The sequence below is a fragment of the Perca flavescens genome, chromosome 1 (genome assembly GCF_004354835.1).
Source record: "Perca flavescens isolate YP-PL-M2 chromosome 1, PFLA_1.0, whole genome shotgun sequence".
NCBI classification, from domain to species: Eukaryota; Metazoa; Chordata; class Actinopteri; order Perciformes; family Percidae; genus Perca; species Perca flavescens.
The window spans coordinates 20,608,643-20,633,388 of record NC_041331.1 but is presented as its reverse complement, the minus strand read 5'-3'; the positions used below and the strand labels follow the sequence as shown (position 1 = coordinate 20,633,388).

Genomic DNA, 24,746 nt, shown 5'->3' with positions numbered 1-24,746 from the left:
GGGAAAACCGTCCACTGCTCCACTGTTCCACTGTTCCACTGTTCCTGTCCCTAAGCGTCCGTCCATATGTGGTGAATTATCTCTCATTTCCCAAGCTACTCAAAGTGATTGGAAATCTCGCCCCTATTTCTCTCCATGGCCTTGCATCCCAAGTCGGCCAGCTGAACTGTCTCTGTCCTTGGAGGATCTATTGGAACACATCAAGGCTAAAGTTGGATGCTCATTACCTCCTAAACGTAACGCTTGACCCCCATGTCACAAGCTAATCCCTTCCCCTCTGCTCTCTCATCTCCCTCGGGTTCCCCTTCAGTGTATACTTTTCTTTTACTTGGAGCTACGTTGCTTTGATTGGAACAGCTAGCCAGAGCTATAAATAGCCTAATATAAATGGGCAGTGGGTGCGTAGGCTATCAGCAGCATTGTCTGTATGTTTGGTGAGTCATTGCACATTGAAAAATTTCCAGTTGAAGGAGCATCTAGTCTTTACACACGTATATTTACAATAGTGAATAAGTAAATGTGGTTTATTTTTAGATTTGACATCAAATTTTTGCTCCTTTGTTGCCGTGTTTGTTTTCTTCAGTTTCATGCCTGCTGGAACAAAGGGGGCGACGAGCATCTGAAAACAAGCTTGTTTGCTAGTTTATTCCACAACAGTGTAATAACTCTGACCTGGAAGATGCAAAAAATAAAATAAAATACAGCAGCTAACCTTCACACAAATGAAGCACGCTGCTGTGTAGGTGTGTACGTCATCATTGTTTCCAATTTGTGATACTTGACTCTATTTTTAAAAATGCCTAAATTTTTTGTTCATACTGTGAGTATAACCACTATTTTGGCTAGTTTATTACTGATACTACAGTACAATGTGTACCTTAAAATCCATGTTTTATAGGTGATAGGGACTGTCTTAACATTAATATAGCTGTCTCTAGATATTCAGTTTGGTAAAAAGCCTTTTTTCTGGAATTCACGTTGACATGCGTCACAGTAGGAAAAGCACGGGTGCAAATAATAAAATGAGTGATGGCTGAGTTTGATTTAGCTGCTTCCATTTCAGGTCCCTGGTATTGTCCATGCAGGCTCACTGTCACATTACCATGGCTTATTGGGACACTTGTCACTTTAAAGCTACACTGATTGATTTGGGGCACTACAAGATAGAGGGAAATGCAAAAACGCTAAAAGACTAATTGGACTTATGTTTCTGTTCAATATTCACTCATCTTTTAGCTCTCATTTGGTCTCCAGCAACTCCTGACAAAAACATCTGTCTTAATCCTGCTACTTGTTTGACTTACAACCTTTTTCTATTTGCCCTCTCATGCTGGAAATGTCACGTAGTCATAAACTTTATTATAGATCAGTTCAGTTGGTGGGTATAACTTTCAGTGGGTTTGTCACTACGAGAACCAAACATTTAAATTTCTACCCATTTTACAAAGAATATTGATTTGATGAACTTTAAACATTGGATTAATTTCTATTCTAAAGCAAACCCGTTAAATTCAGTTTTGTTATTTGTCATTTAGCCTGACCTATTAGTGTCCAATATGACGTCTGTGAGAACATTTTCGTGACTGTAAGTATTTTCCCCTCACAGTAGAATATGAACAATTATTCCAAATTAACTAAACTTTTGTCACAGCAGGTTAATGGATGAGTATGTAGCAGCTATTCAATTTGTAAAGCTTTTGTAAATGAGGGGTGATTAGTGTGTTGGACACTGCTAGGTGAGTGTCATTTAGAGGACCTTCAAATGTTGAGCTATTCATAGCAACACTTTGATCTGAATATAGCTTTGCTTGCCTGTGAGGTCGCCTGGGTCAGCATTTATAAAGAAAGACTGGAACACTCTGGTAATGCAATTACAAACACAGGACAATTTCAGGCTGTTTTATTAGATTAGAAAAGTGTTTTGGTTTGTATTGTGGAAGCCAGCTTGTAGAAAAGAAAAGATTTGGAGTGAATGAGACAAATCCATAGGTACAGGTTTGAGAGGCTCAGATTTAAAGCACAGTTTATATACAGTTATACTTGGATCAAATTAATAGAACAAAAGAATCAATGATCGAAGATTTGAAGTGGAATGGAATTATGCAGTTATGGAGCTTGCAACATGTTTTCATTCTGAATTTATGTGTTGAATTAGATTAAATCACATCAAAACATTTACAGGCATATTTCTCCTGATTTATAGTTTTACAACAATATTTTTGTAACAATTTATCGTAATTAGGAATCAAGGATATAGCATCATATTTCAACGACCAGGGCGAGGATAGAGAACAAATGCTTTTGAGAATAAAGTTGAAATATTAAGAGAAGACATACACTGAACAAAATTATAAACGCAACACTTTTGTTTTTGCCCCCATTTTTTATGAGCTGAACTCAAAGATCTAAGACTTTTTCTATGTACACAAAATCCTTATTTCTCTCAAATATTATTCACAAATCTGTCTAAATCTATGTTAGTGAGCACTTCTCCTTTGCCGAGAAAATCCATCCACCTCACAGATGTGGCATATAAAGATGCTGATTAGACAGCATGATTATTGCACAGGTGTGCCTTAGGCTGGCCACAATAAAAGGCCACTCTAAAATGTGCAGTTTTACTGTATTGGGGGGGTCCGGGAGGGGTCCGAAAACCAGTCAGTATCTGGTGTTATGGTTAGGGTTCAACCATCTCTTTATCTCTCTCTCTCTCGACCTGACTGCAGTTCGTCGTCGTAACCGACTTGAGTGGGCAAATGCTCACATTCGATGGCGTCTGGCACTTTGGAGAGGTGTTCTCTTCACGGATGAACCCTAACCCTAACCCTAACCCTAACTCTAACCCCTTCCTGGACCCCCCCAATACAGTAAAACGGCACATTTTAGAGTGGCCTTTTATTGTGGCCAGCCTAAGGCACACCTGTGCAATAATCATGCTGTCTAATCAGCATCTTGATATGCCACACCTGTGAGAAGGATGGATTTTCTCAGCTTATTTCTCTCAAATATTGTTCACAAATCTGTCTAAATCTGTGTTAGTGAGTGAAGAGAAATAAGCTTTTTGTGTACTTAGAAAAAGTCTTAGATCTTTGAGTTCAGCTCATGAAAAATGGGGGCAAAAACAAAAGTGTTGCGCTTATAATTTTGTTCAATATAATAAGAAAAGGTCAATAAGTCATCTAAAAATCTTGCAACTTTTTTAATATTATGACTTTAAACTACAAAATTACAACTTTATTCTTGAAACATAGCAACTTTTCTCTTTTAATATTATACCTTTAGTCTCCAAATCTCTCAATTTTCCAAACCATGGCCCTAGACTCTACAGTCTAGTTCAGTGTACATCTGAACTTTGATCCAATAACCGAAACCAAATTCATTTTTAGACATTCACTTAATGAATTCAGTGCCCTGAAAGCAACATTGTTACATTGGTCCAGTTGGCTGAGGCAGTGAGCAGGACATACAATACAGTGTAATCCTAATTAGATTGAAATCTTCAGGGGAACTCTCTCCTGGCTAGTTTTGCTTGGCTGTCTGGGATTCTGGTATGACAGCCTCACAAACACAACAATGAGGATAGTCCCTGAAATTAAAAAACAAAAAAGCAATGAGATATTCAGCAACATTGCTATGTTATTGCTTATTTGTCTGTAAAATATAATGAATAGGATCAGAGTATCACACAGCCTTGCACAATCAAATGCAATCCAGTACAAATGCCCTGCAGAAACTACCAAACACTAGTTTTATAAAGCTTGTAAAGGAGCTTATGATGCATTCTCATTTGCACGTGTTTACATGGCACAGTGGCATTAACAGTGTTTTCTTCAGCCTCTCTGCTTACCTATGACTGCAAAGGTGCCAAGCAGAATCCCCACTGCAGACTGAATAGTTGGCATGCCCTGCAATTGCTTGGCAGCCATTTTGCAGTTCCCTCTGACATTGCAGGGACACACTGTCACTAACAGAGGAGGCAAAAGGGAAAATAAAAACAACTCACACAAGAGGGTAGTTCTGACTAAACAGGAAATACCAGTCATTAAAAGTTAAATCGTGTTGTGTTAAAGACTGATGTTTGATGCCAAGATTCTTCAAAACAAGTCATTAACACAACAAAAAACACTTTATTATTTATTTGAGACCTCAGAAAATAACTCATATAAACTGTGAAATGTGAAAATGTGTTAATTGTTTACCTGCCCGTATGACTATATTTGTTATATATCATAAATGAAAACTGAATGTAGAAGGAAGCAACACCTACACACATTATTCCCTTAACCACATAGTTTATTCTAACCTGTGCATGAGAAGTTATGTGGTGTTTTGTCTTATGTATATAAAGTGTCAGCAGGCTGTATTGGGCAGAGCACAGTCTTAAGAGAGCTGTGTAATCACAAGCCTGGAAAAATCATTTGTAAAGCTCCATTGCATCATTATTAAACAAGAACAGTGTGGGGACAAGCTGGCACACACAGGGGTTGATCTTTATTGATTGTTCCAACGCTCTGGTCCCATAACCTCCCTGTGATCGCTTTAGCTTATCAGCAGGAGAGTCGGCATTACCTGGCAAGTTTATGAAGGTGCTCCTGGGAGGAGAGCTGCTGTCAGAGATGGTGAAGGGCACAGTGTAGACCTCAGGGGCCAGGTATGGGGTGTTTAAGGACAGGTTGGTGTGAGTATCTGAAGGACAAAACACATAAATGGCATGTAAAAAAAACAAAAACTAAAACGTTTTCTCATTTTGTTTGAATGATGGGGTAAAGGTTGTCACAGGCCACTCCTTCAATAGGATTATCAATTTAGTTTTTTTAAGATTATTTTTGGGCTTTTATTGGATAGGATAGCTGAAGACAGGAAATAGGGGAGACAGTGGGGGGACGGACAACATGCAGCAAAGGGGTCAGACTCTAACCCTGGCCACTGCGGTAAGGACTGAGCCTTAGTATATGGGCGCACACTCAACCAGGTGGGCTACCAGGGTGCCCCTTTTCAAAATTTCATTACATTTACTTATCATCAAACCTCAATGTGATAACTTGGCAGCAACCTATACAAAAGGTCTAAATTCACAACTGCAGTCTGTTATATTTTTGATGACTGCTGCATGGTACTTGTGCTTGTATTTAGTGGATTGAGAAACACAAGCACAATGGTATAAGCATTGTTTTCATAATGTCTGCTCATAAGAAGAAGAAAAAATGCAACACTGCCTGTCCAACTGAGTACCAGTTTGGAAAATCACAGAATAGAAAAGTGAATTCTGAAAAGAGTTAAATGAAGCTTAATGTTTTATAACATCCTTTAGAAGTCACTGAAATACTGGTACACATGTCAATGACATACAGCTTTACATTCATTTTACAATTTATTCTACAAGGAGCAAAAATCAAGCAAAAACACATGCATACAGCTGCATAACTACACAACACACCAAATGAGAGAGACTGATGGAGCTGTGTATGGAGCGGTCTGGAGTGTGTGACTCTTTATCTAATCTCTGTAAATCAGTCTAAAATACACGCCTGCTGCATGACGTAAAAGCCCTGTCCCGTAAAGAACTGTTTTATCAAGCTGTTTGAACCCTTATCGGAGGGTCTCAAACTCCACACTCGCACCTTCCCATCATTCCCCTTCATGTTCCATTCGTCAGTCAGGGTAACACGAGCTGTGCAGGCTGTTAATTTATCCTCTATCTGCATTGTTTCGCCTCAGATGTGACATTTTCCCAGTGTGGATCTGTGACCACCTATCTACGCAGAACTATTTTGGATGATTGTGATACCAACAACGATTTTTTGTCACTAAAATGCTATTAAATGCGTTACATAAAGACTGGATGTGTCACATTTGTCTCCTTACTACTATGTACAGACATTAAGAGTGGACGTAAGTGAAATAACTGATTTCTACAGTGAAAAGAACTGCAAATTATTTTAAAAATGGTACATTTGAGAGTCTCTGAAAGACTTGAAATGAATGTCTATGACACACACACACACACACACACACACACACACACACACACACACACACACACACACACACGTGTTTTTCCTTTCATGAAAGGTTGTGTCAAACTGTGCAACTCTACAGCAGACATTATAATGGCTTAAGTACACATTTTATTGGTACGACCATTACTTGCTGTGACCAGGTGCAAAGCATTCTGGGAGAATCCACTTTTAGCCTCCATTAACTGTCAGGATCCCAGCGATGACGCCAAAGAAATTACACAGAAGATATAATTACAGCTTGACTCAATCAATACCAACAGGAACAGGGGAGTGAAAGAGGGAGAAAAAAAAAAAAAACCTGAGAGGGAAGTGGTTGAGCTGTTTGAATGGCTTAATGACAGGCGTCATTGCAATAAATAGTTTGCATTAAATGAGCCCAACACTAGCAGTTTGCAACGGCAAAAAAAGTATAATTACATTATACCTCATTTTCCAGATAGGGCTGACAAAATTATGCAGGAAGAAAATAGAACAGGGCAATTTGCACATCTTCAGGGCCAGATCACTCTGTTTCCTTGACGATCTTTCTTCATGGATGGCGTATCACCTATTTTAATTCATATAAGTCAAAGTAACTCAAAGCACACTGTGGTGAACAGGCTGTATTTAAAAATCAATTCATCAGTGATGTCACACTGCACATCTTTGTGGCTGGATGACATCAACCTGTCTTCAATAAATTAACTTCCTTACTTTACATTATTCAAAAGCATGCTGATTCTTACCAAAGTGGACTTTTTTTTGGACGGTTTGCTTGGACAATACTAGAAGACACAACGTTCACATATCCATCTTAAACCATCTCAAACTATAAGATACTGTATAAAGTTGTCCATATTAAAGTAATAAAATGATTTAAAGTAGTAAGGGTGATGGATTTTAGGATTCTGATTTGGGCTGTTAATTACTTTTGCACTCTGGCTGGCTTTACAACCATGTTGGCAACCAGAACAAGACCAAAGTACTTAAGCATATTTGATAATTGAAACACCTGATCGAAAAACCCAAATGATAATTGAAACACCTTTATTATAAATGTGTGCACTTTGATTATTGGCTACAATTAATCACAGCTTGTTTAACCTACCAAAAATCTTAGAAAGTTACCTTAGTATGGCTTCTCCTAACAATGTGACCTTACTTGACTGTCTTCTCTTTTGACCGTGAATCATAAACCACCAGGTGAAGTAAAGTAATCTGCGTACACCTCACCATTTATAGGTGTTAGCTTCCAGTTACGCCGGACTGTGGCATCACTGCGCAGGGAGAAGTTGAGTCGTCCTCCGTGCTGTGGCCCATCACTGTCCCGCGAGGCCAGCACCAGAGCTTGTTCCTCCCATCGAGGCGTACACAGGTACTTCCAGGAATAGTCTCCAACCAGCACTGGACTGTTGTCGTTCACATCCAGGATATGGACAGTCACCAGGGTGGACGCAGATAAGGAAGAGTTTCCTAAACACAAGAGAGCGTAAAGATGTGCCCCCAAACAAAAAGAGATGAGGTGCTGCAGCTTCATTGCCTAAATCCGATTGTTGTATTTTTTTTTTCATTCTTCACCTTGCCTAACCTTCTCTGCTGGTTGTTTTCTATTCTCTTGCACTCACTCTTCTGCAAATTTGTAACTAAGGTCCCATGGCATGAAAAGTTCACTTTATGAGGTTTTCCAACATTAATATGAGTTCCCCTAGCCTGCCTATGGTCCCCAAATGGCTAGAAATGGTGATAGGTGTAAACCAAGCCCTGGGTATCCTGCTTTGCCTTTAAGAAAATGTAAGCTCAGACGGGCCGATCTGGAATCTCCCCCTTATGAGGTCATAAGGGGCAAAGTTACCTCCCCTTTCTCTGCTTTGCCCGCCCAGAGCATTTGGCCCACCCATGAGAGAGAGACATCATGGCTTGCAAACAGTTGGTCAAGGTCAAGCCCCACCCTCCACCTTGCCCCCCCCTCTCCTCCTCAATAGCATTTAAAGCTACAGACACAGAAATGACACATACTAAGGGAAGCTCATTGTGGGACTGGCTCTAGTGGCTGTAATTCTGCACCAAGGCTGAATTTCGGGAAAGAGACTTCAGATACAGTATTAGGGGACCACTAAGGCCTATATAAAAGCATCCAAAGAGCACCATGTCATAGGACCTTTAAGAATCTGTTTGTCTGTATATGTGTGCATTGACTTACAGTATGTGTGTAAGTGTAGGCATGTGTAGCCAGTAGTTTTCTGTCAATTGGATTAAGTTGTTGGAGTTGCATAACGATTATTTGACTTGTCACATTTGAAAAATATGTGTATAGAAATCCACAAATCAAATAAAACGTGTATTATTGATATTTGTGAACCTTAAATAAAATGTAGGTTCATTTATGATTCACTGGAAATGATTGATTAATCAAATAGTTGTGTGGTATTTATTTATATATATATATATATATATATATATATATATATATATATATATATATATATATATATATATATATATATATATATATATTATAAATACACAACTATATATATATATATATATATATATATATATATACACATACATATATACATGTATTTATATAGAAAATGAACTTACGCCCATCCACAGCAATGACCTCCATGGTGTATGTGCTGTTCTCTTCTCGGTCCAAGGCTTGCACTGTCTTCAGTTCACCAGAATACTTCCCTATTGAAAAGTATTTCTTGGTGTCTCCTTGAAGAGAATATCTGCACGCAACAATACACATGCGACTCAGAAGAATTAGAACTGGGGAAGAAGATCATTATTCCTACAGCATTCATCAGTTCTTAGGCTCACCTGATTGGGTGAGAATCAGGGTCGTAACCTCGGATGGTGGCGATAACCCGTCCTGGTTCCTCGCCCTCTCTGACAGTCACCTCATAATGGCTTTGAGACAGGATTGGACCTTCATTCACATCGTCGACATAGATGGAGACTGTTGCCGTGGATGCAGGTCCGTATCGGCCACGGACCAAAGCCACTGGGTTCTGAGCACTGAGCACGAGGATATACTCACTCTCCCGCTCAAAATCCAAGACCTGTATAACATACATACACACATGAAATTACACACACATTTATAAACCTCAATTGCGGTGTGCCTTTTCAGAGAATATTTTCTGGTTAGGTACTCTGCTTTATCTCTGGTAGAAAATAATTCCCAGTGAAAACTGTAGACAGTGACATCCACAGTAACCAGGACATTGTTGCAATACAATGCATAAAACCAAGCAGATTAGTGGAAATTACGCTTTTAAAAAAAATGTATCACCAATTGAAATAAATATAAGGGAAGTAGTTGAATTTGTTTTCTTCAATTACATTTTAGAGGCAATCTTTCAGTCAAACGCCCACACGTTGAAGAAAAACAGCATGTCGTCTTTGCCAGAAGGAGAAGGACACAGAACAGTCCCCTGTGTTCAGTCCCCTTATCTCACTTAAGGAAACTGGATTTCCTGGCAGAGTTTTGCTGTATTTTCAATATGAGCCAGAGACTGGTCACAGGGAGATGAGACAATTGATTCACTTTGTCACGAAACATTTTCCATGATGATGCACTGAGAGCAACTCCTACTGGATGTGACAATGCAATAAATACCCCTATATTTGTATGAACATAGAAAATATATTAAATTATGTTGTGTATTCAATATACATTTTTGAGTGTGAAAGAGTGTAAAAAAAAAAGAATCACATTTAAAAAAATCTATCCATAAACTTTAGCACTTTTACGTGTCAACTAGATTTGGGTCCATTTTTGAAGCAACATTAGGAGGAGCAGATTTCAGGTGATAAGATTCCATTGAACTACACTAAAACAGTAACTGTGACCTGTTTAGAGGCGAAAGAATCAAACTGAAGGGTTCGTCTTATTTTATCTTAATCTGGAATATATTGATTATTTGAATGTAATCTTCGGAATCGTGCAGCTTGTATTTGCTGTCAGGTTTTACCCTGTAATGTGTTCTGTCTGGCCCTGGAACAAGAAATTATTAAACCAGCGCTGGCTGACATCATGCTGCTCAGGCATGAGTGCGTCTCTGTTGCCAGGGAGAAGAAACGCAGACCTTGGCGGGTGCATGAGTACTGCCGTTGACTGGAAGTGACGCATCAAACTACTCATTGTACCAGAACATGTGCATGGACTCTCTCTAGGCTATAGTCACCTAAACAACTATATTAGTCAAAGTCTTCACATGATGATACCACGTTTGATTTATTCATCTTTTACCCATCTTTTTTAATAATGTTAATCTGTATTTTTTATTTTAAACCAAAAGCCCTACTAGGGACAAGTGTCGTGCATTAGCTTTGGCTAAAAACACTATGATACATACATCAGATGACTGTTTAAGCTTATCTATGTTTTTTGTCCCTATCTAAATAAACCTTCAACAAAAATACCCTGAATCAGGAATCAGTGAACCGCTATTATCTAAAACAAAAAAACTAAAATTCCTGACAAGTATTAACTGGTACTGATTGTTCTTTTCATGATAAAATAGAATAAACTCATTTTTATTCTAACCCACGATAACAGCATTTTTTTGGCTACTGGGGGGAAGTGATAATAAGCTGTAAATACAACACTGATAAATTATATCTTTTTAAGTTGACATGGCAAACTTGTTAGCAAACAGTTGCTTATTTACACATCCGGCATATATGGACCATCATTAACTTGGAATTGTGTTTCTGGCCACCTGATGAATGTTAGTCCAATATTCACTCTCCTTTTAGCTGTAAGGGAAATGCTTCACTATGTTCACCAACTAGTCGCAAACGATGTCTGTCTGCCATTTGGTGCTGAGCAGGTAGAGTACCGACCAATAAGAGTGAACCAAGACAGAAGAGTTGTGGGCCAAAAACCAAAACAATGTACTGGAAGTGGCTAAGAAGCTCCAAAAAGCTGATGGGAACTGCAGGTGGTAATGTCTTGGGTGGACAGATTCATGACAATTAGTCCCAGTTAAGTACACAAAGTCAAGCAACTATTTTGTTTGAATCTTTACTGACTTGTCTCCTCTCAAGACACAGGTCTGTGCTGCTGTCTCAGCCGTTATACAGGCCGCTATTCTGTTATTATGTAATCCATTTAATAGCTTTAAAGCATTTGTCTGAGTTGAAATGAAGCATATAACAAAATGTTTGTGTAATAATACATATACCAATGATTGAAATACTACATTTACATAATTAATTGAACTGTTACAAAAAGCTCCAATCCATATAAATGTCAAACAATGTTTCATTCAATCTTTTCTCTAACAAAATGGTTTTATATTTGATGTAATGTCTAACGTTTCCTGTTCTCCTCATCCTGATTAGATTCCCCTCAATTCCCCTGGTTCATTATACATTTACCTCAATCGGCAGCCTCTAGCCTGTGCGGTAAACTGCCATTAGTGTCTGCTCACGCAATCTAATTATTCACTTGGTCTGTGAACAGTGTGTAATTTCTAATAATGAAATGTGTCTGCCTTCTGGCTCTGACCTTATACTGTAACACAATGAATAAAAGGATTTGCTCAAGTGCATTTTAATCCACTGGGGCTTTACTTGTGAAGGATTTAAGCTTTTTTTATTTTTTTACTAAAGTGAGCTAAATGAACAACAGTATTCTTTGATACAAAGTACGTTACAGTTATGTTTCACAAGGTCAATACGAGCTTTAGACACAGCTGATGAAAAAGACGAGTATTTAATCTGTGTAAGATAATTTCTAAAAAACAGAAGTCCTTGTGTGTGAATCGGAAATAATACGAGATCCATTTTTAGCTTATGGAACATCTGCTTTATCTCAGTGGAGCGTTTGCAGCTCACAGTTCAATCACATTCGTCAACTCCCACAGAGAGGTTGAAAATAATAGACTGTCTCCTGCCTGGCCCACTTACAGAGAGCAGACCATTAGAACACACACACACACACACACACACACACACGTTCCCTCATGCATCCCTAAAACGTCCTGCTGGATTATACGGGGCAGGCGAAGGGTGATGAGCCCCAGGGACAGGAGAGATTATTGAGTAAAAAAATTCCATTGTCACCTGAACTCTTTTTTTCGTATTGACATATTGGAATATTCTTTTCCAACCTTTCTGCCATTGCCTCAAATATACACACTGTGATGTAAAACCATGTTCTTGTTAAAATGACCTGAGTTATATGTCACTGCTAATCCAACACTACTGAATGATCTTAGGACTGCACAGACACAGAGACAGACACAAGCCATCATGCCAAAAATTGTCCTTGACATTAATATTTGTGCTCGAGAGAAAAAATATGTTTGTACTCTCATAGCCTAAACAGGATGAAGAAAACATATCAGTTTCATTTGGACTTGAATCTTTAGCTGATCTTTGTGGTATATAATCAATGAGGTGGTCAAATGTGTGTGTACAGAGGTCACAGCATGGTTTGTGTTGTTTACCTTTGAAAGGATGAGTGAGACCTCATTGGTCTGCTTGTCTGTCACTAAGGTAAAGACCTCCTCCTCGTTCCCAGACTCTAAACGGTAATCCACCTTCCAGCTGTCTCCTCCTCGAACATCTGCATCCCCTGCCAGCACAGCTGTTACTGTGGTGCCCACTGAAGCGTCCTCTGGAATGTGAAAGGGCCCATACTGATAGGAAGGAAATGGGAAATATACCATTACCCAAAACAAACCCTACATTTGAGACACTCTTGCGAGAAAAGCACCCAAGAGAATTAGCAATTTTCTTCACAGATTTCAGGAGCATTTGTGCATTTAATTATTACTCATTCTTATTATAAAACGTGACTTTATTGCTCGTAGCGACCAAGGGATACTGGATTTTTAGCCTCGTGAGGCCGTCCTGATCTCGCGAGCTCCAGTTTTCCACTCGCAGATCAGTCTGGCATCTTGAGATAGAGAAAATTTGGAGCCGTTAGCCAAACGACCGGGCCAATCAGCGTTGGTTTTGAGGTGGGTTAGGTGGTGATAGACAGATGGTTTATCCAATCAGCTAACCAGTATTTTCAGACAGCGGTAGCCGCTCGCTAATGCTTTTTTTCTCTTGGATCCTTCTTTTGGAATATGGACCGGGAACCTGAAATGGTGTCTTTTATTCCTAAATTCTCGTTACACAAATAAAAAATTATATCCTTTACCGACATGTTGCTTGCATGCTGAGCTAACGAGCTAAGCTTTGCCTGCAGCAGCAGGGGCGGGCTTGTGGTTGTATTTTCATACGCTTCGTGGATCTGATTGGTTGATTTGGCCCGTCTATCACCAACATAGGTGATAGACAGATGGTTCATCCAATCAGCTAACCAGTATTTCCACCCCTTCCCAAAAGTTCTCCAACGGAAAGTTCCCAGATGGATATGCCGAGCAAATGCGAAGCAATCCATCTGGCGGAGTCAGGTTACTGGATTTTGGCCACAATATCAATCCTGAAATGTTTAGAAAAGAACTGTGACATGTGAGTATATGTTAGCCCCCTCCTGCCCTCCCGGTGTTAGCTAACCTTTATTCACACACCTCTGTGTGTTTAGACAGCAGTTTAATTTGCCACTCACAGATGTCCTCTAGTGAAGCAGCCATCCCTCTGATCTGGCTGCCCCATCCACAGAGCCGCTGAACCCAGCGCTGTCACCACTCGCCTCCCACATCCCCCCCTATAGCGCTGCCTTAACATCACCATGGAAAAAGCTGCACTTCTCAGGCGTGACCTGCTCAAGAGCATTTTCCACCTCTGTGTGTGTGTGTGTGTGTGTGTATATATATATATATATATATATATATATATATGTGTGTGTGTGTGTGTGTGTGTGTGTGTGTGTTGTGCCGATTATCTAAGCAAGTGTGCACATTTGTAACAGCTTGAAAATGAGCATTCTGCAATGTTTGAAATACGTGGTTATAATCCTGTGTCCCAAGTGTCTGAATGGAGCAAGGACATAAAGAATACGACAGATGTATAAAAACAAAAATATTGCATTATCTTTTATCAAGTCTGTATTCAACAATACTTTATCCTGTTATAGGTCTGGATATGTATCTCTAAAAGAAGATCTACAGCCAATTCCGACTGTTACATTTAAAGGCAGTTCCTTTTCTTCCTGCTCAAAATGAAATGTTCCTTCTCAGCCCATAATGTCTGTGCAGCCTTTCAGTGTCACTGCAGGTCTGACAGAGAGAACCGCTCGAGACTGGTTCCCCATTATCACAGCATGATGGCTCTCCTATGTAACTCCCAGCCCTCATGAGTTTTTTCTCTTCTATTATGTTGCACATGTGGGAGAAAAGTGAGGGGATTTTTCTGCCTTTCTTTAAAATGTTTTTCTTTCACACCATCAGCTACACCAAAATGAGGGAAACCACTGTCACATTTCATGCTGGGCCTGTGGCTGCAGCGTTAATGATCAACTGGATCACTACGAGATCAAAAACAGATGTTGGCGTTAGTTCACAAACATGTTTTGTTATTGCAAAAACATAAATGAGGATGCAATAGAAAACTTAACTAAATAACTGTTGGATTTTTTAATTAACATTTGTGCATGTTATTCTTTCATTAGACAACTGAAAGTAGAGAGAGAGAGAGAGAGAGAGAGAGAGAGAGAGAGAGAAAGCTGGGGAATGACATAGTCCCCAGCCAGAAGTAAACAAGGGGTGGTGGGCTGTGGTCGGAACCTTAACCCCTAGGCCACCAGGGGACCCCACTATTGCTTATCTTAAACACCCAAAGTCATTTTGTGGGGAGTGCAGACTCAGCTCATGTAAGCTTTAAAGGAACACGCCGACTTATTGGGAATTTAGCTTATTCACCGTAACCCCCAGAGTTAGACAAGTCAATACATACCCTTCTCATCTCCGTGCGTGATATAATGCTGCCTGACGGTTCCAGCATTAGCTTAGCCGAGCACAGATCCTGCAGGTAACTGGTTCCAACTAGCCTACTGCTCCAAATTGTGACAAAAGTGACAAAATAACGCCAACATGTTCCTATTTACATGTTGTGATTTATAGAGAACATGTTGGCGTTATTTTGTCACTTATTCGGAGCAGTAGGATTGCTGGAACCATTCACCTGCATGTTCTGTGCTGGCCTGATGCCGCTGGAGCCGTCAGACAGCATTACAGCACGCACTGAGATGAGAAGGGTATGTATGGACTTGTCTAATTCTGGGGGTTACGTTGAATAAGCTAAATTCCCAATAAGTCGGCGTGTTCCTTTAAAGATGGCTGTAAACGAGAATATGCTGTGAGTGGTACAAGGAATTTCTTTTTTTCATTTTCTACAATGTTCTAATTATCAAAAACACACTCTGACCACAACTGCTGTTCTTTATGATTAAGGATAAAAACTACAATATTTTTAAGCCAACTTTCAAGCACATCATTTCTAATACGTTAATGGCATTCAGTCTCAATGGTCTCATGATGTAGATTTGACAATAAACAAATGAGTGGAAACTACTCTCCAAAGAAAGCTTTATCAGATGAAACACAGTCCACTTTGAGTACAAAGAACTAAATAAAATTCCTCTAATAACATGGTGCCATCGCTATAATCCTGAGATTAGAGGGCATATCTAGTTCCCTGCCAGGAAAATTGGATCTGTGACCTGCAGAGCGGATTCACAGCCCGTAGCCCAATAGCCACTTATGATGACCTGTGATGTTTTTTTTCCAAAAAGTATTGTTTATCATGTCCTGAGCAGTCTGTTGCATCAGAAGCGTTTCTGTGTCTGTTTGAACACGTGCTCTCGTACCTCATGTTGGGAGAAGAGTGGCGGGTTGTTGTTCTCATCCTGCACCGTCACAAACACAGTGCACGAACTGTTAAGACCTGCCAGGGACATCATCACAGCTTCGGTTAGTAAATCAGGGTCAGCCTATCACACACACTAAATATGCTGAAGGAACAGCAAGTACCTCATCTTGCTTTCATCACAACCTGATGCGTTGTTGAGTCATACAGACATCATCTATCCCCCCCCAGGGGCGAGCATACATGCATCCCCCTGGGTGCTGTAGTGTCGGTGAAGCTACTGACTCACCAGATCACTGAGCTCATCGACTTTTGTTTGTGACAGTCATTATGAAACCTGCATTGTTGCGTTGTTTCACATTACCATACATCATGTTACTCCCTAGTATAGTAAGTAGTAAGTTAATAATAAGTTAATAGTAAGTTTATAATTGTGTTTTTTTTTTTTTATCACTGCTTTCTTTTCTCTCTCTCCTCTTAATTGGCACCTTACACATAATGTCCTTACACCAGCTTACAGCCTGATTGCCCACTATTTCTTCATTATGACAATGACATTTAAGGGACACTGTGATTGGCTATGTATTACACACAATCACCAGTAATATAACAGGGATGGTGATTGGAAACCTGGCCCTGTAAAGTCTATTTTAGAGATGCATATTGTTAACATTGGAATACTTCATTTAGCTTTCCCCCTAGAAGTGAGCCAGGAAAACCAAAGCACAGCTAATGAAGCTATAGCATACGTTCAGTCAGAAAGACTATAGTTTTTCATGCTTAGTTAGGCATTCTTAATTTCTCACTCATCTGCTTTCAATCCTCACTCATTATTTCTTGCTGTCCTTTCAAATGATCTTATCAGCTGCTCTCATCAGCTGGTCTCATCAGCTCTCATCTATCCAATAGTTCAGCGACACACCTACATTGTAAGCCTAATATCCTGCTGCTGCCTCTTGTTTAAATATGATTCTCTGTCCGCCTTTAGTACATTCATGCGCACAGTACGTTTACGGCTGTTATGCTATTCAAATCTGTTCTCCTCTCTGTTGTTGTCAGCTGTCATTTCAATGCAAATCATCATAAATGGCAATGCGCCCCTCCACCTGCCCATCGACGCCAGTCTTCGCAGATTCTTCAGCTCCATCAGAATCATCAGCCACCACCAGTGTCTAGACTCCATGGGGGGTTTATCTTGCTGCTGCTCAGGGAAGATACCCCTTAGTTACAAATCTCCCTGTAAAGTCTAAGCGCCAAAGACTTTCTACCAAGACTTAAATATCACATATCATCTGTTATAATAACCTCTCTCCTGATTGAACTGTTTCTTTATACAGTATGTCTTTATTTGTCTACAATATAAGCAATGATTGGGAGCACGAGAAAAAAGTAGGTATAAATAAGTTTTCAAACTTTTTTGTTTGTATACAAAGATAACCTCTAAAAAGATACCTTTATCTTCTTATATTCTATTCCTTCCCAACGTAATTTCCTATTAATGCAACAGGAAATACCAGTAGATCAAATTAAAAAAGAAAGTCACAGTTAAAATGGCATTTCAAAAATCACAACAGGGAGGAAAGCTGTATTTTGCATCAATGAAAAAATTACCTTTGGCATCCTCAGCAGTGATGGTGAGGGTGTATTGAGGTGCTGTGCCCTCCATACTGTCTGCTTGGACGGAGATGACCCCTGAGTCACGGTCCACTCTGAAGAGGGCACGAGGGCTCTCTGGAATTTGTCCAACTAAACGGTAGAAGATCCGCACATTGTCCGTCTTGGGATCGTCATTATCGGCTGCCTGCACTGTCAGGATTTCTGTCCCTGGGGAAACACACCAGTAAAGAACAGTAAAAACGGGCCCTCTAAGATGAGAGAATCTAATCGATTTAGAGCCATAAGATCTGTGAAGATACCATTTTAACATAAAGTTTTATATTAAATGGAAAATCTCTCCTATAATTTCTGTTTTTCTTGTTACTGAATTTCTAATTTTCTCAGAGACAGGTTCTCAGAGTTTTTAATTATACAACCTAAGAACCTAAAATGTTTTTTCTCTTTGCGATAACTTACAGTCACAAAGCAAACTGAATAGGACTAAGGAGGAGAAAGGATATAACAATAGCTTTGTCATTTATTGATCACTCAGTAATTCCGTTTGTAGATTAACATATTGTCCATTCTAATTCATTTTCCAGAATCAAGCGTTTTAAAACATCAACAAAAAAGCTTTTATGCCAGGACCAGATATGTCACTACACACCATGTGCTTTGTATGAATGAGGGTGCTTTCCCCCTGTGTCCTGGCAAAAATCCCAATCTGCTTTCACAAAAGATATCTGGCACTCTCATCTCTTTCATCATTGCAATGTCCCTTCCAGCCAGAGTTTCCTTTACATTGTTGTGAAATCAAGATTCCCATTATAGAGTAAATGTGACAAAGGTGTCGCGGCCTATCCGAGAATCTGGCAGTTGTGTTTCCTTTTTTGGTGTTCTGTTTGTGTGTGTGTGTGTGTGTGTGTGTGTGTGTGTGTGTGTGTGTGTGTGTGTGTGTGTGTGTGTGTGTGTGTGTGTGTGTGTGTGTGTGAGTGTGTGGGCAGGCGTGGCTTTCTCCAGGGCACCTGGCTCTCCAGCGCAGCTGCATGTGATCTTCTAATCAAGCTCCAGCACAAGTACTCCTGAGGTCCAGGCAGCCGGCGCCAGTTTGTTTCATTCACTTTCGTGGTAACTTCATGGTAAAAACCTTTGAGTATACTAGCGAACGTTTTGTGATCGAAGTTTTCCTTGTGTTAATCCTTTGTTGTCTCTCTGTGCGCAACCGTTTGAAGTCAAAGTCAACTACGCTACCTGCCACTCCACCAGCCCTGTGTTCCGTGCCTGCCTCATCTACTAGTCAGCTGCAAATATGGCTTGACCCCAAAAAAATTCTAACAAAAGATTTTTCAGTGGTTTACAGTAGTATCAGATGTACTTAAAAACATACTAAAAGTTTACCAAAGTTTGACTTCAAGAAAGGCCCCATTTTCAAAATGGCGGCCGCCAGGTCCTTAAAAAGACCATTACTCCTTTGTATTCCTACTACACCCTGAATACTGGTACCTTATACATGTTTTGGTCATTTAATAATCTAATTAGCATATTTGTATGATAAATAACTGATTACAAGCACAATTTTATATATATATATATATATATATATAAGCAATTGGTTACAAGCATATTTATGCAAAAAATAAGGGCAAATAATAAAATTGTTCCTAGTGTTGGTGGTTTCTGTCCATCAGCTCCCTTCTGATGAACCTCTACCACATCAGAGCCATCTCTTAAGTTTTTACAGCAAATGGGGCAAGTTTCTTGGTTTACAACAATATGACTCATGATAAAAATTGCATTTGGAGTGTACTTTTTCCTCAAGCTAATCCAACAATGTCATCCTCTCTTAATACACATTGTTGGCCTTTGTCATGTGTTAGAAATCTTTCTAATGTTCTTTTGACACCCCCATAAAATGACATGAGCATGTGTCTGAGAATAAGACATTTGTGCTGTAATATACACTACCGGTCAAAGGTTTTAGAACACCGAATCTTTTTTGTTTTTTTATTGAAATTTTAGCATTTCAAGTCCAATTAATAGCTTGAAATGGTCCAAAGGTAAGTAGTGAACTGCTTGAGGTTAAATAAGTAAGGTTACTCAAAACTGAAAAATAATGTGTTCCAAATTTTACAAAAAGGCCTATTTCAGGGAACAAGAAATGGGTTAACTTAAAGCTGTTCTGCAGCAATGTAGGTTGATCAAGTTTTGAAAGTTGGTGCTACCAATTCCCACAGGTGTTCCAACTTGTCTGGATTACTTACAACCCCCTCTGTTTGTATAAAAATATTGTTGGAACACACTGTGGTACCATCATAACACTTAAGAATGTTGGTCTTTCCTACAGAGAAATTGCGAAGAAAGTCAAAGTGTGAATGAGTACAGTATTCTTCACCATCAAAAGGCACTTAGAAACTGGGGGAAACTCTGACAAGAGGTCTGGCAGACCCAAAGCCACAACAGAATCAGAAGACAAGTTTCTGAGAGTCAACAGCTTGCGTGATAGGAGGCTCACAGGACAACAGCTTCAAGCACAGCTTAATAGTGGTCGTAATAAACAAGTCTCACTTTCAACTGTAAAGAGAAGAGTTGGAGCTGCAGGTTTGATAGGTCGAGTTGTAGCAAGAAAGCCATTGATAAGACGTCAGAATAAGAAAAAGAGGCTTGCCTGGGCCAAGAAACATCGTCAATGGACTACTGAAGACTGGAAGAAGGTGCTATGGACTGATGAATTAACATTTGAAATCTTTGGTTCATCACGCAGGATTTTTGTACGCTGTCAAGTAGGTGAAAGGATGGTTCCTCAGTGTGTGACATCAACTGTCAAACATGGAGGAGGAAGCGTGATGGTCTGGGGCTGTTTTGCTGGATCCAGGGTCGGTGATTTGTACAGAGTGAAAGGCACCCTGAACCAAAACGGCTACCACAGCATTTTGCAGCGTCATGCAGTACCCTCTGGTATGTGCCTAGTTGGTCAGGGGTTCATCCTACATCAAGATAATGACCCAAAACATAAGTCTAAGCTATGCCAGAACTACCTTAGCAAAAAAGAACAAGATGGTAAGCTTAAAAACATGGAGTGGCCAGCACAGTCACCAGACTTAAACCCCATTGAGCTGGTTTGGGATGAACTGGACAGAAAAGCGAAAGCAAAGCGACCTACAAGTGCCACACATTTATGGGAACTTCTGCAACAGAGTTGGGAAGAACTTTCTGAAGAATATTTGATTTCCATTGTAGAAAGAATGCCACAAGTGTGTTCAGCTGTTATATCTGCCAAAATATGGCAAAAATATGGCAAAAATTTAGACTACATTTTGGTTTATAAATTGATTCCATCATTTCTTTTTTAACTTAAATTGTTCATTTGTTCTATTCTTTCATTTCAGAGTAAAATAAGACATTGAACTGCATGAATTTCAATTAAAACCTGGAAAAACTGGGGTGTTCTAAAACTTTTGACCGTATACATTTTCTTTTTTTACCCATTTCTTTTTTTTTGGGTGGAATAACTTTTACATTGAATGTCAAGTCTGTGTTTTAGCAAAAAAAGGGTATGTCTCCAAAAACGCATACTGAATAGGATTTACATGACATAGGCTAAATCGTTAATATAACATACGTATTTCATCATGTCAGTGCAATTTAGACAAGTCCAATGGATTCATAGACCCAGAAAACATGGGGTTAGATACCAAGATTACTTGGCTAGGTCCAATAATGAAGGAGTTAGGATATTTTGAGGGCTTCCTGTCCATCTTGGACGGCATCTTGAAAATTACACTTTTATAGTGGTCAAACTTTGGTAAACTTTTAGTATGTTATTAAGGACACCTTAATACTACAAAAAACAGCTGAGAAACCTTTTGTTAGAATTTTTTTAGGGTTAGGTGTTTTTTTTTCATATATGCAGCCGCCTATACCTCCACTCCTCCACCCATTTGGATCACCACCTACCTTTGTTACAAGATTTCTGTTCAGTTGAGCTTTTTCATTAAAGACTTGTTACTACCTCAACCTCTAGTCGGTGTCTGCTCTTGGGTCCAGACCTCACAAACACAACAAAAGGATTATTAAGAGGTTTCATTGTGTTTTGTTTCATGATGATCACTAATTTAACCAGTAATTAGAAATAAAAAAGCTATTCAGACTTGAGTATTTTAAGTATACATTTCATCAAGTATTTTTACATGGAAACATTGTAAATATTGACATGTTAGTTTTCCTTTAAAGGAATACGCCACTGTTTGTTGAAATAGGGCTTATCCAACGCATTTTTTGTCTCAGTGCAAGTAATTAGGTTGTTTTTTTGTCTTTTGTTGGCTCACTTTTACTCACAACATGCTAACCAGCAACATAGGATTCCATTCACTACGCTAAGCTAACTAGCGGCGGCACTGCCGGTATTGCACCAGAGTAAAACAATGCATGCACAAAAAATGCATTGGCCCACCTATCTACAGCTAGGGGAGACCGTGATAAGCCCTATTTCAACAAACGGTGGCGTATCCCTTTAAAGTGCCCAATGTATCCTGCCTTCGGGTGAGCTGGTCAAAATCGGCAGTGCCGTCAACGTCATCGGCCGAAACATTTGGTGTGTGCTAACCACTTTAACTAATACCACATCAGCTAGCTGTTTCTCAGTCAGTACAAGGCAGGATTAGCCGGGAAACTTATTCTAAATGAGGGCGCACTTCCAACTTTGTGTGGAATACCTGCAAACAAGGGTAGTTCTATAGTGTTGTAGCAGTGTTTTGCCATTGAGAACGAGGTGGCTAACCGCTAGCAGCGCTAGCTTCTAGCTAGTAGTCCGTACCTAGCTACTGCGCATGTGCGACTCCCAACAAAGATGGGATAGTAGTGAGATTGCTCACTCTGTAGCTAAAACAGAGAGCTCAACACACAGGGTGAAAAGAGCAGCTGCAGCAATGTGCAGTACAACAAATATGGTGTTTTTTGAAAATCAAACCATATAAACCTATTCTAGTACAACCTCAAAATACAATTATGAACCTGAAAATGAGCATAATATGGGCGCTTTAACACCTCAGTTATGCAAAATATAAATATCCTTCTGTAAACTGTCAGGGCAGTTTTGGTCCATATTTTCTAACACATCTTGGAGAAGCAAAAGTGAGACTCATATGAACACATTTCTTTACAAACAAATTTCCAAATCGTCTTTGAGACTGCTAAAATATATAACAAGATACCAGGAATTACCTCGAGCAGCCAGTTCCTTGACCACTGTGTGGTACTGTGCCTCTGGAAAGGTGGGTCTGTTATCATTGGCGTCGCCCACCATCACCCTCAACTCCACAGGCTTGGCAATCTCTCTGCCATCTGGACGCTCAACCACAATGCTGATCTGAAACTGACATGGCAAAAAAAGACAAAAACAATATTTGTATCAAAGAGTATCAAAGAAATAGAGACATATCTGGTCAACTGGTGTGGTATCTTTACATTGTGACCTCTATAGATCCTGTAAATCCTATTTGTGGCTTTTAAACTCATATATGAATTACAGTTACAAGTTATGAAAAGGATAAACCGGGCCTGCAGTAGACTGGGTGACTGTTAACCAGTTCAGGTTGCTCCCCTGCCCACTGCATGATGGGACAGGATCCTGTAATAGGGATAAGCTGGTAAACAGAAAAGATGGATGGAAGTGAGAAACAAGGCATCTCTATGTTCATCATTCTGCACTTCTAACAGGTGGGGCCATGAAGCTTACTTTAATATATACAATATAAAAAGGCTCCATCAACACCATCACCCATTAAGGATACAGACTTAATGATGGAGCTGTATTTATACAAGAGAAGTTTGGTATTTAGTGGCTCATTAACAAGTCCACAGCTTATAAATAATTTTTAGAGTGACGGTGCAACTACAACCTTTCCATCACAAGGGGTAGCAAAATAGCATAATGTCTTCTGCACCTTTCCATTAAATGGTCACTGCAGAAGACAGCTAATTCAATATGCATGTGTTACCATCACATCCACTGATGTAGCTCCGCATCTCTGTGTTGTTTTCATTTTTGCCTTGATATAATGTTCAGTGAGCCATTCAAATCTCTCAGGAGCTTAAGTTGTATGCAAAACTCAGAGCAAAATGCAAACATATGATACATTTTAATTTGTAATCCTACCACAAATAACGATCCTTCCCTTAGCCTTAAGTGAAAAAGATTTTGAAAAAAACTTTTTCCTTTATAGTTCTTGTCATAGCACAATAATTATTTTTTGCCACAGGCAGAATATGTTCGAGGAACATAGCTGTGCTTTTCAGTTTTTGGGTTGTTTGCTTAATTACCTCGGATTGGTTTGAAAATAAACTGTGTTCAGCTTTGTTGCAATTATGTGTACCAGAGCCCCTTTAAAGCTCATAAAGCTTAAGCTGTAATATGAGAAAAGATTATTAAAATAGGAGTTTTCTTTTAATGAACAAGATGAGAAATTGTTTTGTGCCATCAAATTTGTCACTTTGTATTATATAATAAAGCATGTCTTGAGAAAGCCAGAAAATAATGAGCTTTTAAATCCGAGCAAGCTTTATATTAAGATTATAGGCCAATCACACTCATTTATTCTCACATGTGAAACAAACACAAAAAACCCAGAGTTAAAGCATATAAATACATCTGCTTCTGTCTGTCTTAGGAACAGTGTAGCGCTTACAGCCCTAATGTTTAGACGCTTAAACAGAAATCATAAACTGACATTTATTATTAGGTGCTGAAGGTGTTCAGCTTGCAGTTATACAGACCTGGTCTTGTGTCTCTCTGTCCAGAGGGGCATTGAGATAAATGACTCCTTCTCTGCTGATGGTGAAGAGCATCTCTGGAAACTCCCCCTCCAAACTGTACTCTGCCTGACTTCCACTCCATTTGACCTACATAAACAAACACACAACAAAAAGTTTTCTAAATACAATATTTAAATACATAAAGATGGTAAACATTTTAACGTCATATTAATCTATTTATTTTACCATAAAAGTGTTGTATAAAGTACTTTTTATCTTGGTGCAAGAAGAAATGTATCATGTAGAATAAACCATGTGTTTGTATGATGTATTCAAAAAGCTAAGCTACATTTGTGTACATGATAAGGAGCCAGTCATATGCACTGACAATGATGTGGAACAGAGAGCACAGCCAAAACTAACTATGCAGGCTGGAGGGGATTTTCCACTCTGCTTTACAGCCCTTGACAGAGGGCTGTGCAGTGGGGCTGAAAAGGCCCTAGTAGTCATCAAACAGCACCCAAGAAGGAGAGAAGCCCAGCCGCAGTACAGCTGATGCACACCCAGGGCATGTGTATCACCTCAACTCACTGTCACACACTCCTCCCTTGTTTTGGAGATGGC

At 39.4% G+C, this 24,746-nt stretch overlaps 1 protein-coding gene across 1 annotated transcript in view; it reads right to left on the bottom strand.

Annotated features, from left to right (window-relative positions):
• Positions 1-3,152: 3,152 nt before the first annotated feature.
• cdh16 (cadherin 16, KSP-cadherin) overlaps positions 3,153-24,746 on the bottom strand; it is a 31,335-nt gene continuing 9,741 nt past the window's right edge. Inside the window, exons 7-17 of the mRNA XM_028568775.1 lie at positions 24,144-24,269; positions 22,593-22,743; positions 17,388-17,600; positions 15,778-15,854; positions 12,467-12,658; positions 8,826-9,067; positions 8,604-8,734; positions 7,233-7,472; positions 4,570-4,686; positions 3,848-3,964; positions 3,153-3,586 (exon numbers count right to left, since the gene is read on the bottom strand). Coding sequence (XP_028424576.1) covers positions 3,486-3,586; positions 3,848-3,964; positions 4,570-4,686; positions 7,233-7,472; positions 8,604-8,734; positions 8,826-9,067; positions 12,467-12,658; positions 15,778-15,854; positions 17,388-17,600; positions 22,593-22,743; positions 24,144-24,269 — 1,707 coding nt within the window. The 3' untranslated portion in view covers positions 3,153-3,485. The remainder of the gene's footprint in view (positions 3,587-3,847; positions 3,965-4,569; positions 4,687-7,232; positions 7,473-8,603; positions 8,735-8,825; positions 9,068-12,466; positions 12,659-15,777; positions 15,855-17,387; positions 17,601-22,592; positions 22,744-24,143; positions 24,270-24,746) is intronic.